The 16937-nt window shown below is 39.4% G+C and overlaps 3 protein-coding genes across 3 annotated transcripts; all 3 read right to left on the bottom strand.

Moving 5' to 3' along the window:
* Window positions 1–114: 114 nt before the first annotated feature.
* LOC134869593 (rho-related GTP-binding protein RhoA-C-like) lies at window positions 115–4161 on the bottom strand. The gene is made up of 5 exons (XM_063891355.1): window positions 4066–4161; window positions 2922–3077; window positions 2285–2405; window positions 2059–2189; window positions 115–1966 (listed from the first exon to the last, which is right to left on the bottom strand). Exons 2-5 carry the CDS (start codon window positions 3075–3077, stop codon window positions 1793–1795), a joined length of 582 nt encoding a protein of 193 aa, XP_063747425.1. The 5' UTR covers window positions 4066–4161; the 3' UTR covers window positions 115–1792.
* A 645-nt stretch (window positions 4162–4806) lies between these two features.
* usp21 (ubiquitin specific peptidase 21) lies at window positions 4807–10511 on the bottom strand. The gene is made up of 12 exons (XM_063891275.1): window positions 10330–10511; window positions 9571–9901; window positions 9087–9143; window positions 8860–8977; window positions 8654–8768; window positions 8306–8425; window positions 7806–7870; window positions 7519–7706; window positions 6676–6754; window positions 6468–6575; window positions 6203–6317; window positions 4807–5575 (listed from the first exon to the last, which is right to left on the bottom strand). The coding sequence occupies exons 2-12, from the start codon at window positions 9724–9726 to the stop codon at window positions 5485–5487; spliced, it is 1212 nt and encodes a 403-aa protein (XP_063747345.1). The 5' UTR covers window positions 9727–9901; window positions 10330–10511; the 3' UTR covers window positions 4807–5484.
* Window positions 10512–10624: 113 nt separating this feature from the next.
* On the bottom strand, window positions 10625–16781 carry arhgef3l (Rho guanine nucleotide exchange factor (GEF) 3, like). Its single transcript, XM_063891262.1, has 13 exons — window positions 16578–16781; window positions 16274–16322; window positions 16109–16159; window positions 15481–15537; window positions 15210–15317; window positions 14964–15122; window positions 14557–14619; window positions 14073–14169; window positions 13556–13632; window positions 13017–13274; window positions 12049–12219; window positions 11556–11748; window positions 10625–11142 (listed from the first exon to the last, which is right to left on the bottom strand). The coding sequence occupies exons 1-13, from the start codon at window positions 16613–16615 to the stop codon at window positions 10895–10897; spliced, it is 1569 nt and encodes a 522-aa protein (XP_063747332.1). The 5' UTR covers window positions 16616–16781; the 3' UTR covers window positions 10625–10894.
* Between the last annotated feature and the right edge of the window lie 156 nt (window positions 16782–16937).

Here is a 16937-nt window from a genome sequence, read left to right as displayed (position 1 = left end):
AGAGTTATGCATATTTTATTTGGGGGTAAAAGTAAATTAATGCAAGGAATATAAGAAAAATTGTTGCAAATAATAGTGAATAAATGTAAAGAACACAAATACCTTACAACAGAATCCCTAATATCAGCTTTATTTGGAAAAAAAATCCAGAAACAAAAACCTTAATATGTCACAGTACAAAAAAAGAAAAGATAAACAAGAAAGGAGCCCATCCCTAAAACATTCCAGCCTTGCACACCAAGCTTTATCTTCAATTAACTAAACAAAACAATATTACGGTTACAATTGATCATTTAACTGACATAAGCTGATCAAAACAGCAGGATTAAGTAAAATGATTAAAATATGCTAAGAAAATTAGAGACATCAACAATAAAAAGTATAAGTATAGTACAATAATGACAATTTCATTTAAGGAGGGATGGAGAGAATGGAAAAAAAGGCAGACTTGAAATACACATCATTAACATGTCCTTACAAAGCCTTGTGAGACAAACAGTACATAATGGACATTATAGTAATAAGATAAGCCTATCATCTATCTGAAAGAATATCAACTTATCAACTACACCACTCAAGATTTGACCCACCGATTAACACAGTCAAATGAATCTCTGGTACACACAAAAAAGGTCCTAAAAACTCATAATATGTTTAACCTGATTGTGCCTCTAGGTATATTACAATGTCTTCCAGTAAAGTGAAAGTTTCTATGTCACTCTGAGTAGCTGTTAATTCCATTACCCATCTGAGCCATAAAATGTGGCCATCAGGGGTAACTTTGGCATGGAAATAAGGGGTTAGGTCAGTGACGCAGAAGGCCTTCCCATGCATACAGTACATAGACACATATGTTAATACGCACCCACACAAATATACACACATTCACTGCATGCAAACCTGCACTGGAGAAAACAAACCACCATACAGTTAGTCTCTCTCTCTCACACACACACACACACACACACACACACACACACACACACACACACACACACACACACACACACACACACACACACACACACACACACACACACACACACACACACACACACACACACACTCTCTCTCTCTCTCTCTCTCTTAAGTACAGGTAAGTAATTCAGTATGGGAAATCAACTCATACAATCTAGTTTAGGCATACCCCTGCATAGCGCCTGAGTCAGAATATGGGCCTGAAGGAGCAAAGCCAATGACAGGGAATAAGCATTCACAAATGTGATGTGTGATAACTACAAATGACAAAATAATACCCTATCTAAGTTATGAATCCCTACCCCACAACTTACGTTTCTTTACCACTGCTCTCAAGGCACTACATGTAGGCGATACTGTGTAAAATCCACTTAGACATCGTCTTAATTCAAACTTATTTAATATTTATGTCTTTTGTCCGTATTTCATTGTCATGTCCCCATTTTCTTTGGCCTGGTAAGGACCTTTTCTCTCTTCATTCCCATCATGGCACATTTTAACCCCGTTTACATCTACTCAACTTCAATTCACCCCCCTCCCCCCAACGATCTGCCCTACAGACCTCTAGATCTGAAAGTTTTTGATAGGCTGAAGAAAATTGGCACATCCTCTAATGTATAGACCAAGGACCAACGTGTAAAAGCCTTTAAAATAATTTAAGACCTGTTTTAATTTGTTAAGGATAAGTGGGTGATAAGAAATTGAGCACACACAAGTATTTTCTGGGCCCACCCCAATTTTCTCCCCTGTCAAATCTCAATGAAAGCCGCCCTTTCCATCTGTGCTTGACGGCAGCTTCCTCTTCTTCCAGAGCCTATAACAGAAGGCAGTTGGATTTCCTGCCACGTTTCTTGGCCTGCAGTGCTGCCCTAGTTGCCATCTCAAAGACTTCCCTAACACCATCTTTGGTTTTGGCAGAACACTCTTGATAGCCGTAGGCACTGATGCGGTTCGCCATGTCTTTGCCATCTTCGTGTTTCACCGGCTCCTGGAGACACATGCCAGGAAAAACTTTACATTTAGACATTTATACAAAGAAATGTGCACATACATAACTATTTTAAACAAAAAGGCACGGACCTGTTTCATTTTGGCAAGCTCTCGTCTGGTGTGGTCATCATTGCGTAGATCTTTTTTGTTACCCACGAGGATGATAGGAACATTTGGGCAGAAGTGTTTCACTTCAGGTGTCCACTTTTCGGGAATATTCTCTACAGTAGGCAGAAGGAAAGAATACAGTAATTAACAACATATATACATTTTCATAACAAGGTGTTCATTGGTGTAACTATTGCAAAGACCATACCTAAACTGTCAGGGCTGTCTACAGAGAAGCACATGAGAATTACATCAGTGTCAGGGTAGGAGAGAGGCCTCAGTCTGTCATAGTCTTCCTGACCTGCTGTATCCCAAAGTGCTAGCTCCACCTGAGAAGAGAGAGAGAGAGAGAGAGAGAGAGAGAGAGAGAGAGAGAGTTACATTTAAGGACATAAATGAATGTGAAAAGTAAACAAGAACATGTGAGCATTTATGTTAGAATGTAAGTCAGACTCGTAACATCATTATTATCATACTTTAAACAGTAAAACAGCCAAAAGGCCAAAGATTATATCTAAAACCTATTTAAATATTCATAAATTAAAAAAGTAAAACTGAAACAAAACATACAAAAAAGTGATCAGCAACTATTTTAATAATTAATCAATAATTTTTCAAGCTAAAATTCCCTAATATTAGATGCTTTCAAAAGTGAGAATTTGGAAATTATAACGTTTACATGTTTTGGTATTTAACTACATTGAACAATTAAATAAGACAAGAATCAGCTGATTTTTCTTTTTTTTTCATAGTTAGTTGTCCCCCTAAATGGTTAACGTCTAACTTGATTGTATTTTTACTTGGGGCCCTTTGGACGCCACAGATCCTAGTGTTTTATGTCTCACCTGTTTCCCATCCACTTCAATGTCAGCCACATAGTTCTCAAACACAGTGGGGACGTAGACCTCGGGAAACTGGTCCTTACTGAAGACGATGAGAAGGCAAGTCTTTCCACATGCACCATCCCCAACTATCACCAACTTCTTCCTGATAGCAGCCATCTGTTTAAAAGAGTGCAAAACCCAAACATACTTTTACAAAAATGAGCAATGATTCGACAAGGTGATGAATACGAAGTTTAAACTATAACAATGACATTTTAATGCATGTTAAATGTAATGCAAGTACAATTTTGAGGGACTTTACTTGAGTATTTCAAAATGTTGTACTTTCTACCCAACTACAATTCAGAGATTAATGATGTGCTTTTACTCCACTACAGATTTACAACTTATTTAATATATTTAGTTAGATTTGGATTAATAATGTGAAATATTAACAACACTTAAAACAGACTGTAGATACACCTGGAGTAACATTGGCAAGCTACCCTGCAGTATACCATGTAATTAAAACTAGATGAATCTTTACCAGCTTTTATAAACTCATAAATCAGATCAGAACATTAAAATATTATTTTGAAATTTTGCAAATCTGCATAAAAGGAGTACTTGAAGTACATTTTGATGAAAATACTTTTCTATTCTAATTTAACATATTGAATGCAGGACATTTACTCGTAACAGAGTACTCCTACACTCTAGTACTTCTACTTTTACTTTAGTACAAGATCTGAGTACTTCTCCCACCTCTGACCATGGTTGCCATATAACGTGAGAAGTAACTACTCAGTAACGATAGAAGACCGGTCTCCTTATCTCACAGTTTCGCTAAAATACCCTGATTTAATCTCACGAAAAACCACCCGGCTGGCAAACCGAGGCTGCCTCGGAGTTAGAGGGTGTAAACATGAGACATTTCCGTGCTGTGTTCCCATTCCTACTGAAAGGCTGTGCAGTCCGGGCCTGTCAAACCAGCTAACATTAGCTAGCAACAAAGCTAACGGTGTTTCCCGTGGTTTGGATCACTGTCATTCAAGGTATTCTCTCTGAAATCATATCTTCAGCATTCATTGCACCGCTGTGATACTTCTCTGAGTGAAACAAGAATCGGCATTAAAGTTTAAAAGCTATAGCTGAGTAAGATTACCGCTTGATGTTTCTGTGTCCGCCTTTCTCCTCTTCCTGACCGACTGGAAAACTCCGCCCACAGGTACTGCGCATGTGCACAAGTACGTCATTTGTCGGTAGGCTGTGGCACCTTTTTCTAACTTGAAGAAACAACAATATGGCACCACTTAAAAATTATAATAATAGGGAAGGCAATCCAAACCAAATGTGTATTTTATCCCTGTTTTCTTTGATGTTGTTTTTTTTTTTACTTATTGTTGATATTGACTCTCCTATGGAGCTAATTTCCTGCCATTACTCCACAAACAAACTAAAAATGTTTTACAAATGCCCTATAATTCAATAACAAACACAGTGTGGTCTGCAAACACGAAACACTACTTACAAACAAATGCATTTGTTTTGCAAATAAAAAACGTAACTATCATTTTCTAATAAATCATGTTTCAGAAACAAATACAGGTCTTATTCTTCCTAATTTTCTGTTTGGTTTCAATTAATGCAATGTCAATAACATCAAAGCATATTAGGTCTGTGTTAATAACCTAATATTTATTTAGATTTGGTTTTATTTATTTAATCTCATATCCATTACATTGTATCTTTATTTGTATTGGGAAATAAAACCTAGCAATACCTAAAAGTGAATTACTCCTACAAAAACAATTAATTGACACCTTCTTTACTATATTTGTTTGGAGAATGAATGTACTTTAGCTTTGTACACTGTCCCCTGGAAATCTGTCTTTTTCTCTTATTGTAATTCATTGCTCAGATGTTTTCAGTGGTCTTTTATTGATGTTTCAAAAATCACACATTCAATAGTGTAATTTAAAACACAGATGTAAAAAAATACATACATTTATATATACATAGAAATTATAATTCTGTTGCAGGAAAGACCATTCCAATGTTTTCAAGTTTCAGGGTTAACTGTCAGAGTAAGCATACGCTAAAGACATTTTGAATCATGTTCTCTTTATTTTCACAAATCATAGCTTTAGATGAAATGCCACTTATTGAGTCATCAGTTGTTGCCTATTTTTATTCTACCCAATATGTATCTTTGTTTATTTGGGTGTATGTTGCATCACAAGCCTGAATCACAATTATTAAACATCAAGAGCTATGCATCATGTGCAAGTTACTGCTCTGCCTGAGAAGTAGGCGGACACTCTTAAGGCTGAAGTCTGAGCTGCCTCTGTCTCTCACTGAGACTCTTCAAATGCATCTCTATGATTCAGGAGGGGAGATTGCTTCGTCAAGCTTTCCTTAAAGTGACCATGGCATCTCCCTCTTCCTCCACAGAGTTTATTTGGTGGCATACTCATTAAGATTGAGCTGCTTATAGGTGCCAGTACTGCTGCTTCTATTTGTTTCTATGGACACTGGAGGTAAAGTTGCTCTGATTGGCTGCTTGGCTCAGCCAGTCTTGGATCTATTTCCTGATGGTGGTACTGTTGCTGCGCTGGTAGAACAGCACATAGGCTTGATTGGTCTGAAGCTGGTTCTCTGAGACTGGAGTCACACTGTAGTGGAAAAGATAGAAAGAAATCACAAGAAACAGTTTCAGTTTTATAGACAGTAGTCGAAGATATTGAAGTAGATTTACTTACGATTTTAAGGTATTTGTACTTTACTTTAATATTTAAATTGTATTCTTCACTATACTTCCACTGTTCTACATTTTCAAAGAAAATATTGTGCTTTTCGTACGTTTTTCACAGCTTTAAGTACTAGTTACCTTACAGATGGACATTATTAGCCAACACAAAATACAAGTCAACTAATAAATAAACATTGACATATAATTATAGGTAAGATATCCAGCAGCAGTATACACTACTATAAAGAACTACAATTGGCTCCCTACCCCCACCAGTTAGGATGAACACATCAATGCATCAATAAACCTAATCCAGTAACTTAATATGTGTGATTATAAATGGACTATTATGCATGACAAGTACTTCTACTGTTGGTACTTCAAGTATATTTTGATGCCAATAAGTACAAATTCTTAACTTTTTATCCACCACTGTTAATAGGTATATCAAAACAGATGACCTACAGACAACGCAGGCTGTTGTACATAGACAATTCTGTTTGCAGGGTATTATAAAACTAAAAGATTTTTTGTGCAGGACGTTTCTCACCTGCAGTCATTGTAGAAGCACCAACCATTTTCATCTGAGCAGCAGGCTGTGTAGTGGCCCATGTTCACTGTGCCAGCATGGTTACATATTGCATATAAATCATACAGAACTGGGCCTTTGGGGACACACAGAGACATTATGACTTACTTATTCCATTATTCAGAACTTATGTTTCTTAACTTATGTAACAATGAAATTGTTTAGTTATTATTAGAACTAGTCTAGAAACTTCTAGAAATCTTAAAGAAAGGTTTTGTTTGGTTACCACAGTCGACAGGCCCATAACGTCCGAGGTCCAGGTTAGTCAGAGGGAAGGACACATACACCGTGCTTTTACTGATAGACCAGCGAGATGTCGTAAAACGGTTCAGATCTGATCGAAACTGTTAAGTATTATTATAAAGTCCTGCACAAAATCATCACTTGCTCATAACAAGCTTAATACACTTAGTACGACTTATGGTCAAGGATACGGATCACAATAACCTGGGGAAACCTCTGGATGGAAAGCCGCTTGGTGCACTCAGTGTGCCTGTTACACCTTTCACACATCTGAAATCACATAAACAAACACACACATACACACACATCAACATTTTAAAACATTTAAAAAAACACAAGGTCCATTGTCATTAGCTATTGGTTTTAGAAATGAATGAAAATGATCTGGAATATTGAGGAAAGTATTACATTTTCCCCCGTGTATTGTTATTTGACTTGTTGTTTGCACTACACTTTTATTGATTTATATAGAGCAGTAAGTAAATCAACATAGGTCAGGTGATACTATTTATCCCTAACTTTGATATTTGTTTAGAAAGTTAAATTTGACGAATGCTTTTGAAGTATATATTTATTCTCAGGCTTTCTTTCAAACTCTGGTCTTCAAATGATTTGAAATAACCTCACTGTAATCATTTAAAATATCCATATATTACTAGATATAGAGGTCCATCATCACGTAACAGTTTGAAATAAAATAAAAAATGACTTCATTATATGTCTTCAGTACTTTTTTTCTATGATTCCATTTGTTTTTGACCAGTGTTTTTACCTATCATAGTAAGTTTTAGTTTGCTTTGTTTTGCATTGACAAAGTACAAGCTCTTTGGCATCATGTGCACAAATAAATAAAATAAATAAGGATAAAAGTATGAACAATGATTTATATAGAAAAGAGTACAAAAGGTGTAGGTTACAGATGGAAACAAATCCAGTTTTGGAACAAACCATTCCAAGGTTACAGTGCCTTTTTCATTGACCTCTTACCCCAGAGTTGGAGACGCGTCAAAATCCATTACTTTGTGTAAACTTACAGGGGAATTATCCTTGTCCAGTTTCTCCTCCTGAGAGAAGAGCTCTAGGCACTCCCTCAGCGTGACCTGCCCAGCGGAGCTCCTCTTGGGGATGGGCAGCGACAGATCACAGAACACGTCGAATGTGTTGGAGGAGTGGGAGCATACGGAGCAATGCAGCGAGCTCCTCAACTGGCCGGAGAACAGGTCTGTGAGAAGGGGAGGAGGAAGTATCAGAGGGTTGCCATCACTTAACTCATTTTGTGGATTATTCTGATGGATCACTATGACTGCATTGTTCTCCTTACCTACTATTCTGCTGTCATCTCTCTCCAAGTGCTTCTTCCACATGGCAGCGACCTCTTCTGAAATCCTAAGGGTGAAGAAGGCATGAAGAAGAAGAAGAAGAATGGGAGGATGAAACCCTCTTTATTAGTCACATACATGCACACAGCAGAGCGCACACAGTGAAATTGGTCCTCTGCATTTAACCCATCCTAGTACAAGGAGCAGTCGGGCAACTATGTGCAGCGCCCGGGGAGCAATGGGGTGGGGGGATTGGAGGTGTCCGGTGCCTTGCTCAAGGGCACCACAGCAGGGCCTAGGAGGTGAACTGGGACCTCTCCAAGTAGCAGTCCACTTTCCATATTTTTTCAAGTCTGTTCGGGGACTTAAGCCGGCGACCCTACGATTCCCAGTCCAAGCCCCTACTTACTGAGCCACTGCTGGCATGAGTGTAATAGACATGTTGTCACAAGAAGACTTTAAAGTTTTACGGACAGAATCTTTTCCACTCAAATATACAAACCTAAATCTGGCAAAATTTTGTTCAGGCTCCTTTCCTGTTCTTCGAACGTAGGGTCTGCGATTGATTTCTGTGTGCAGCTTGTCCAATAGGAACCTGAGGAACTCCTGTGCATCCTGTTGACTGGGTGAAACACAGAGGAAAATACTCCTTTATGCATTGTTAAAGGCAGCAATTTCTGTATGAACTCCAAAACCAATCTCTACACATTGTGGGAGTACACATAATAGTTTAATGTTCCTGTCTTGTCCTTGAAACAGTTGTACTGATACACACATAGATATTGTATTGCATTAAAGTCTCATGGAAAGATAACTTTGAGGGAAAGAGAAACATAATATATATTCTCACCTGTATCCACTGAAGTAAGGCACCGCTTCTTTAAAAATGTTGTAAAACTGTCGTGGGTTTACCACTGTGTCCCCTTCATTTGTATCCCAAAGGCCTGACAGCACCTGAGAGAAAGCTGGCACAGTGAGACAAAGCAATAAGAAATTAGAAAAAGATTTTAAAAACTAAGCAGTAAGAGGAGGCAACGACAGAAGAGAGGAATCTACCTTCCATGAGCTTAGCCTCCTCTTTGGAGAACTTGTCATCCCTGTAGGACTTGAGGAGGCTGTAGTCCCGGAGGCCACGCGTGTGAGACAAACATTGGACAACTGCGTTCAGGAAGCACTGGGTTGAAGACAAAGCATTGGGGAAGTGAGCATGTTGTTGCAAAATGTGATGCAGTATACCCATAAGGACTTTGATTAAAGCCCACAATGCATTGCTAAGCACTTACTGTATTTCCTATGTTTTTAAGGCCAACTCTTCCACTTCCTACAGTGAGCCTCTCTTTCTGGGAAAAAAAGACAACACAAGAAGATATTGACCCAAACTTTGTCTGCAAGAATACCGCCTTTTTTTTTTTGTACACATGTGATCAGCTGCATGTTTGCCTTAATATTTCACCCCTGCCTGTGTCTGTAAAACATGCAACTGTCCTTCTGTCTTAACCCTGCCGTGTCAGTGAATCTGCAGTGTATTGGGAGGGCAGATTTAGCCTCCTTATCCCTACAGCATAACAAGAGAGGCTAAAAGGAGGTCAGCCTGAAGCATTCATCCTATTAGAGACCAAGGAGTGCTGACAGCTGCTTAAACACGTGTGTGTCAGCGTGTACTCTCCATTAATTATTTTACACAATCTCTCCGTCTGTGTTTATGTTTTTCTCTTGAGTGTCCTGAATTCCACATTAAGAAGTTGGGTTGAAATGGGTTTTTCTCACCTCGTTGTCGGTGACCAGAAGCAGGCCCATCAGTGAGGTATAGAGGACAGAGTGAGAGATGTCAGCAGTCTCTCTCTGCAGGCCCTTCTGGGAGACAAGGGTTCGACACAGGGCCTCACAAGACCCCTCAGCATTGACGCCACTAGCTCCGGGCATCCTATTTTACTACTACACTTTGGAAGCGTGTATTGTGTCTCCCAGGACATATAGAAGTGTTTCCCAAAAAGAAAAACACCTGTTTATTCGCAGGCAGTGTCAAAGGTGAGCAGAACGTGATTGTAGTTCAAAGGAAAGTCGTCCTTTTTTCCAGGGAAATGAGTGTCATTAACAGCTGAGGGGAAAAGAACAGGGTTGATTTGTGAATGATAATCCCTTAAAGTTAAATCCTTATCTTGAATAGATCGAGTTGATCCATCTTGGCTTGCAATTCCTTCTCGTAATTACAGCTTGCAGGACAGCTAGGAAAGTCAAGGTCTCACAGACACCTCAATGCAGCAGATATAAACATATCAGGTTCAGGGCACATCTTTACAAAGAGAGGTCAATCCTCGAGAACTCACATCAAGTGCACATTAACTTAAGAATAACATGAAATAGAATATGCAGAATTTCATAACAGAGGCATGTTTTGAGCAGCTAGCCAAGTAATTGCTGTTTGTCGCCGATATATGGCACAACATTGTAAAAAATGTAAGTTTGCAAATCATTTCTGTCAAAAGTGGTAGCATTAGTAAAATAATGAAAGCTGTTTTGACTCACCTCATTATTTGGTCACTCTATCTGTGGACAAACTGTCCCAACCAAACTGTTCCCATCACCTGCTGAGCTGTTAAAAATGCATAAGGGCACGGCTACTGTTTCACTGTGTATTGAAGGCTAGAACTGAAAGTCTACCTCTGTCCTGCCCTGTCACCGGTGTCAGAGAGAGAGGGGGGAGAGAGAGAGGAAGAGGGAGAGAGGGAGGGAGGATAATCATCACTAATCTTTTCTTTGTGGATCTTGCTGGCTATACTTAGATAAGTGTTTGCGGACTTTGCCATGAGTACTTCAGAAAAACTTTCAAGTGTCAGTTTATTTATTAAAAAATTAAACAGAAAAATCTATGAAAACATTTAACACTGTGAATACACATTCAGAAAATACTGTTCTCAAGCTGTACAGTCATCATCACCACAAATACACAATCCTTTAACAAATACAATGGAAAATCCATGCACAAAATTCTATATTTGTGTCCAAGCACAATCTTTCCCTAACAGTCCATATTTTATTCCTTCCAGTGTCAATGTACAGATGTAAAGACACTCCCCGGGCCTCCTTGTCTTCAGCGACTGTTATGGTCTACCATTTCTGTGTCCGAGTTGAGGCTGAGGTCGGCTATGTGACACAGGATGGGATCAGGGGGAAGGCAGAGCTGCGACTGACTGGTCAAAGAGGACCTGTCTCGGGACTGGACAATGGCCCGCCGCAGACAGGTGATCCACTGCTGCTTGCTGAAGGAGTCGTTGGCCTGCAGGCAGTAAGGGTGAGCTTTGGAGCGCCCTCTGCTGCTCACACGGAAACAGTTCTTCACTGGGAGATGGATAGATGGAGAAAAGGAAGGAGTAAATTAAGTAGAAGTAAATTTGTGGGTTTCACTTCAAGTAATTCTCTTCAACTAGTGGAGTGGCAGTGATTTCCCTGTGTCTATAGACATTGTTGTAGCCTAAATTCAACCTTTTATCCTAGCTTCACCAGAAACATGGCAACATGGCACAGCTTTACATAACTAGGAATGTAATAATAATAATATTAATCATAATAATGTTGACTATTCATCACTGATACAGACTATTTGCTGGTCATAGATTCTAAATAAAGACCACTTAATGCTTTTCTGTTATAACTTGATATATTGAATATTTGTTGGTTCTATGTTACTTTGTGAATATGAACCTGAAATTGACTTTTCAAGTTGATCTATCCTATACGTATGTTTATGTTACCTTTATCATTTCCTCCGGTAAAGGCTCCCCTGAAGGATCCCCCTCCAGCAGCCTCCCCATCTGGGATCTCCTCCAGGTTTATCAAGTAATTGGGCAGAGGCTGTCTGTAGACATGAAACACATGACCTCCATCTTTGTCCTCCCCTGGCCTGCTAAGCACCAAGGCCAGCTCAAACAGGAATACATGCAGCCGCTGAAAGAGGAGGCACACGCACGTACAAAGTCAGAAGTATGGCCTTACGAGAATATTTACTACAATATATCAAAAGCTATTAAGAGAATGAAAATATAAAGTAATATCTTGGGCCCGGCAATATAAGAAGATAATACAAAGAGCTAAATATTGGGTAATGCAGGGTCTATATTAAGAGCAAAACATAAAAATGGACAGTGGGGCAGAGGGAAGCAAAGGTCTGTAAGTATTTACAGTAAGTATGTTTAGGAGTAAACATCAACCTCAAGATAACTAATGGTCTATAAATAGAGCTGCTACCTGGCCTTTGTTGTTCTTGAGCTCTCCGTGGCAGTAGAGGAAGCGGGACAGCTGGATCTCTTGTAGTCTCTGGCTTTCTTCAATGTATGCGAGACCCCGTCTGTAGAACTGACACTCCGCCTCTCCTGTCTTCTTGTTGACCTCAGCCACGATGCTCTGGATGGTCTCCAACTGAACAGAACAAACAAGTCTTAAATGAATGTACATTTAGAGTTGAGATCTGGGTTTGATTAAAGAACATGGTATGTTTATTCAAGCAAAGGAACATATGTTTACATAGCATCCTGTTTGTGAGCCTTTAATGTCCACAGAATAATCCTATTGGCATTAAATTCAAAACTGTCTCCTTAACATATTTTGAACCTATCATTCCTCAAGTCTCCTTTGCTATAGAACAAAATCTGTATTTTTCTCTATACCAAAAGAATGATATGTTTATGAAGGATAAGTGGACATGACCATTTCATTTTTTAACTATGATGTCAAATCACAGGATCACTTAAATTCATGTTTCAGAAACATTATGTCTTGCTGCCATTTGGGGGCGCCAATGTGCAAAGTATTTTACAATTTACAAGTAGCTATTTGCTAAAGCCAAATGCCTGGACTTCACAATTTTCAGTCTGATGGATTTCATGATAAGAAACTAAAGCCTACAAAGCCTAAATGCACAATAACTATGTGTTATTAATTGATTTAACGGCCCTAGGTCTGAATAATTTAAATAAGCGTGTTATAGTCCACAGTCAGCCAGATAAATGTTGTGTCTAATACTACTAATACAAACATGTAAACCACAAGTAACAATGTAAATATATGTAAATAAGTTAAAACAGTATTTTTGGGTACATAAAACATTATATTAGCACATTTAAAGAAAACACAACAGCACACATCTTGCCCAAACAGCCAACGTATAGATAATATAGAACCTTTTAGAAAAATGTATTTGTGTGTCTCCAACTCACAGCATCAGGCAACACGTCCTCATCCGGGTGCTCTGGAGGCGTGCACTTCTGTATCTCTTTCAACAGCAGGGGGTATTTCACCAAGCGGCTTCGAGGGAGATCCAGGAAGTTCCAAAGGTCCAGTTTCCTGCTGAACGAGGACTCCTGGCACAGGCGCAGGAAGTGCTCCACTCGTTTCTCCTGCTTTTTCTGGTCCAGCAGGGCTTTAGCGCCCACCTGGTTACAGCAGTACGTGACATAGGCCTCAAGGCAAGGAAACTGCAGAGAGAGAGAGAGAGAGAGAGAGAGAGAGAGGAGAGAGAGAGAGAGAGAGAGAGAGAGAGAGAGAGAGAGAGAGAGAGAGAGAGAGAGAGAGAGAGAGAGAGAGAGAGAGAGAAGGAGGAGCATATTTGCGGTCAGATCAAAAGCCAGACTGAACTCTGTGGCTACAGTTTAGAGAAGAACATGATAGAGTAAATACAGGAACTAGAGAGAGTAAAGGAAGCTGTGCCATTTTCTCTTATTCTCTATCAGTCCTTGGTAACCATGGAAATACTCACCCAGTCCACCAGTGTAGGCCCCACCTGCCCAACAGTCTTCTCTGATCCCCGCAGCCGCTCAAGGCGACTCAGAAGATCTGGAAGGCAATAAAAATAGACACTCAAACTGTTGTATTGATATTTGCCAATTGAATACCAGTGTAATTACAGCTCAGAGACAGATGAACATTAAACTCCTTTAACTTCCTTTACCTAAAAAAAGCATAATAAGCAATCTCTCACTCAGTTATGCCAGGAAACTTTAAACGAATCAATGTAAGCTTTATTTGCTTTTTTGGGGGGTCTTTACAACACATCAATATCACCACATTCACAAACTGTGAATATTCAATATAATAATAATAATATTCAATTCAATGTTGGTCCACTGTCATGCATTTTATGAAAGAAAACCCACAATATGTTAATATACACTGTGTGAAGTTAATATAAACAATAATGAGGTGAAAAACAATGAAATCCAATGGAAATGAGGAGGTAAATAATGGAGAGTGTTCAAGGCAGAGAGACGGTTTACCTTGATGGAGAGGAATGAGAGAGTCTAGCGTACCAAAGATCTTTCCAAGCTCACTCTCTGTCATGATGTCCAACTTCAGCATGGGCTCATAGTACACCTGGTAGCACACAGAGACCAGGAGGCAAAGGTAAGGAAAGAGTTAATGCAGTACCCACAAGTGTTTCAAAGTGTGAGAAAATAAAATCAGCTGCTGATACAAAGTAAAAGCACAGGCAGATTATGACTCAAGGGTCCTACATAGGCATCTGGTTTGTGGTTGCTTTGTGTGTTTTCGTGGTCCTCTCTTGGTAGGTGTTCACCTCCTCTTTCCATCATTTCTTGTTTCTTTTTAGCTGGTGTGTATTTTAGGCTCATACCTTTTTTTTAGTCTATCTAGTCTGTTTCACTTGAGATGTTGGGTCCTTGGGCCTATGTGTCAGGGCCTGGTCTGTACTCATTCTAGGAGTCAAATAGGTTAAAACGTTTTTATTGAGTGTATAAGTACCTTTTTGACCAGACTGAGGTCCTCAATGAGTTGTCTCTCGCCCTGAGTCAGCTCATAGATCACCTGCAGAACACATTAAAAAACCAACATGTGGATGCAAGTACAGACAATTCACACATGCAAACACACACTTGCATATGACGTGAAATTACAGACAGACAGCATGAAACCTCACAGCTGATTTTTTAAACAAGGAAGTTGAGCGTGGAGTGCCAGCTCACATCCTCTTTCATAATCATCGTGTTGGGTCGAGTTGCTTCACAGACTGAAAGAGTGCTAACTAGTGGTGCACTGCAGCCACATTTCCCCTGTTCGACCCACATATCTCCCAAAAAATATTGCAATATACAGAAAGACCCGTGATAGTTTATGCAGCTGATCTAAGGTCAAACCACGGCCCTTCGCACCTCTTGTCTTTTGATCTCCTTTGCAGTGAGGTCATGGCTCTCAACAGTGTCGCTCCAGCATTGGCTGTTGCGCCGGCGTGGAAATGATGAGGCCTTAGAGCGAGGGCGCAGGGGACCCGGGGGCAAAGGTCGTGCCTCTGTGCGAAAGCTAATAGACCGCTGTTGAAAAGAGCAGTGAAAGTTAACACGGTTAGCTTTTGTTTTTGTATAACAACAGGTATATGAATTTATTTTGTGCATTGTTACCGAAATGGACTGTCCAATGCGTTTCAGCGCAGGGGTCTTCACCGGGGTTATGACACCCGTTAGGCTATTTGACTTCACCACAGGTTTCACCCTTTTATTACTGGGCTCCTAAAGTGAAATCAATAAATACATTTCCAGCTTTGATATGTTTGACAAAATGGTTCACAAGCTTATCTGAGTGGGTTATTCTTCCAACTGTTACAGAATGTACATTAATTCATTTAAAAAAACGCAACACACATCTGGTACCTGCACAGGAAGAACACCTCACCTCTGAATCCCTCATGCGATCAGACATCATCTCATCCTCCTCATCTTCCTCTTCATCCTGATAAAACACAACAGGTTACACAGGAGAATAAGCTCAAAGTGAATTGAGTAAGACATGACAATGTTCAGGAAAGAGAGAGATGTCGAGAGGGGTGAGATGTTGCATGGTGCAAATCTCTCATTTCCTGTGTGACTCTTTCAAAGAGGAAGAAGGTTGAAGCTGTGCCTCTGTAGTAAAATACAAGATGTCTGCCCGTTTTTGCCACAGTAACCACATCAGCTGTAAATTCACCTAAGTGTCAGACTGAGATGTATTTAAATACCTGCAGTTAAAAAATGTGTTTCTTTGTGTGATTCTAATAAGCAAGATACAGCTAACATCAAAAGGGTCATCTGTAAATAAGTTAAATAACAGTTGCTGAAATGGAGCATATGTCCTATAATCAACATTAAAAGGACTTCAGAGTAACATCTGCCATCGCGCTGCTGAACATATTGTTCCTGACTCTGTGTCAGCTCTGTACTCAGCATTGTGGTCACAAAGGTAAGGTTGACTAACTTCCGCTAGTTACAACGATGTAAGATGAAGAGGCAGAGAGTTTAAATGGTGTGTGTCAGAAATGCCTCACCTCGTTGATTCTGATCACAAGTTCAGGGGTCGGGTCTTGTTTTCTCTTTTTCTATAAAGCAGGAATTTATGTGAAATGAATATTAATGGTTTTAAGAAGAGTCTATATGTGGGTTTAGGAGAAAATAACAATGTTAAAAAATGAATTAGATGTTGGGTGACTTACCGCAGCATGGTCACAGGGGATGGAGTGTGCCTCTCCCTGTGCTGCAGACCTTAAAAGGGTAAAACCAAACAGCCATTCATAGAGTTATCTTATTTTACCTGAGATAAATCTAAACATTAACACATAACACTGAGTAACTAAGTAGGTCATAGTATCATGTGCCTACCTGTCTAATTTGGCAGATATGTGCTTCAAGTTATATTAAAGTACATTATTCATAGAAAGGTAATGATTTTGAGCTGAACTATATCAAAGGGTTAAGATTTGAAACCACAGAAAACGACGGTGTACAAAGGTATCATACCAGGAAGTCCTCGTTTCAATTGTCTCCTCCACTTCCATCTTTTCTTTGTCTTCAATGCATCTTCACAGAAACATTAGACATCCCCAAAAAGAAAAGGCTTCAAATAATCAAAATTTGCTCTGTTTTATTTTCTGCGTTTCTGTAACACAGCGAGTTGTTTGCAGGAAGCTTGTCAGAGTGCACTCCTTCCTCTTCACTTTCTTCCTCATCTCGAACCAAACCACATCCTTTAGGGCTGCTCATTTTCATGCATCGGCTCTTCTCATAGGAGGGTTCCGAATTTGACATTTGTACATCAAATTGTAATAGTGTGTAGCTCAAAGGACTTTATTTAATAAAGTAAAATGCACTGACACTAGG

Source organism: Eleginops maclovinus, chromosome 1 (assembly GCF_036324505.1).
Source record: "Eleginops maclovinus isolate JMC-PN-2008 ecotype Puerto Natales chromosome 1, JC_Emac_rtc_rv5, whole genome shotgun sequence".
In the NCBI taxonomy this organism is placed as follows: domain Eukaryota; kingdom Metazoa; phylum Chordata; class Actinopteri; order Perciformes; family Eleginopidae; genus Eleginops; species Eleginops maclovinus.
This window is presented reverse-complemented; position numbering and strand designations above follow the sequence as displayed.

Excerpts from the sequence above, each read along its gene's own strand:
- LOC134869593 (XM_063891355.1), bottom strand. The coding sequence starts at position 3,077 with ATGGCTGCTATCAGGAAGAAGTTGGTGATAGTTGGGGATGGTGCATGT. Across the intron at positions 2,406-2,921 it reads TTGAAGTGGATGGGAAACAG|GTGGAGCTAGCACTTTGGGA; the intron begins GTGAGACATAAA and ends CTCTCTTCTCAG. Across the intron at positions 1,967-2,058 it reads AGCTTGCCAAAATGAAACAG|GAGCCGGTGAAACACGAAGA; the intron begins GTCCGTGCCTTT and ends ATGTGTCTCCAG.
- usp21 (XM_063891275.1), bottom strand. The coding sequence starts at position 9,726 with ATGCCCGGAGCTAGTGGCGTCAATGCTGAGGGGTCTTGTGAGGCCCTG. Across the intron at positions 7,871-8,305 it reads CAAAATTTTGCCAGATTTAG|GATTTCAGAAGAGGTCGCTG; the intron begins GTTTGTATATTT and ends CTTCACCCTTAG. Across the intron at positions 6,755-7,518 it reads TGGACAAGGATAATTCCCCT|ATGTGTGAAAGGTGTAACAG; the intron begins GTAAGTTTACAC and ends ATGTGATTTCAG.
- arhgef3l (XM_063891262.1), bottom strand. The coding sequence starts at position 16,615 with ATGGAAGTGGAGGAGACAATTGAAACGAGGACTTCCTG. Across the intron at positions 15,318-15,480 it reads ATCGCATGAGGGATTCAGAG|GAGCCCAGTAATAAAAGGGT; the intron begins GTGAGGTGTTCT and ends ATTTCACTTTAG. Across the intron at positions 13,275-13,555 it reads GGCCTACACTGGTGGACTGG|TTTCCTTGCCTTGAGGCCTA; the intron begins GTGAGTATTTCC and ends CTCTCTCTGCAG.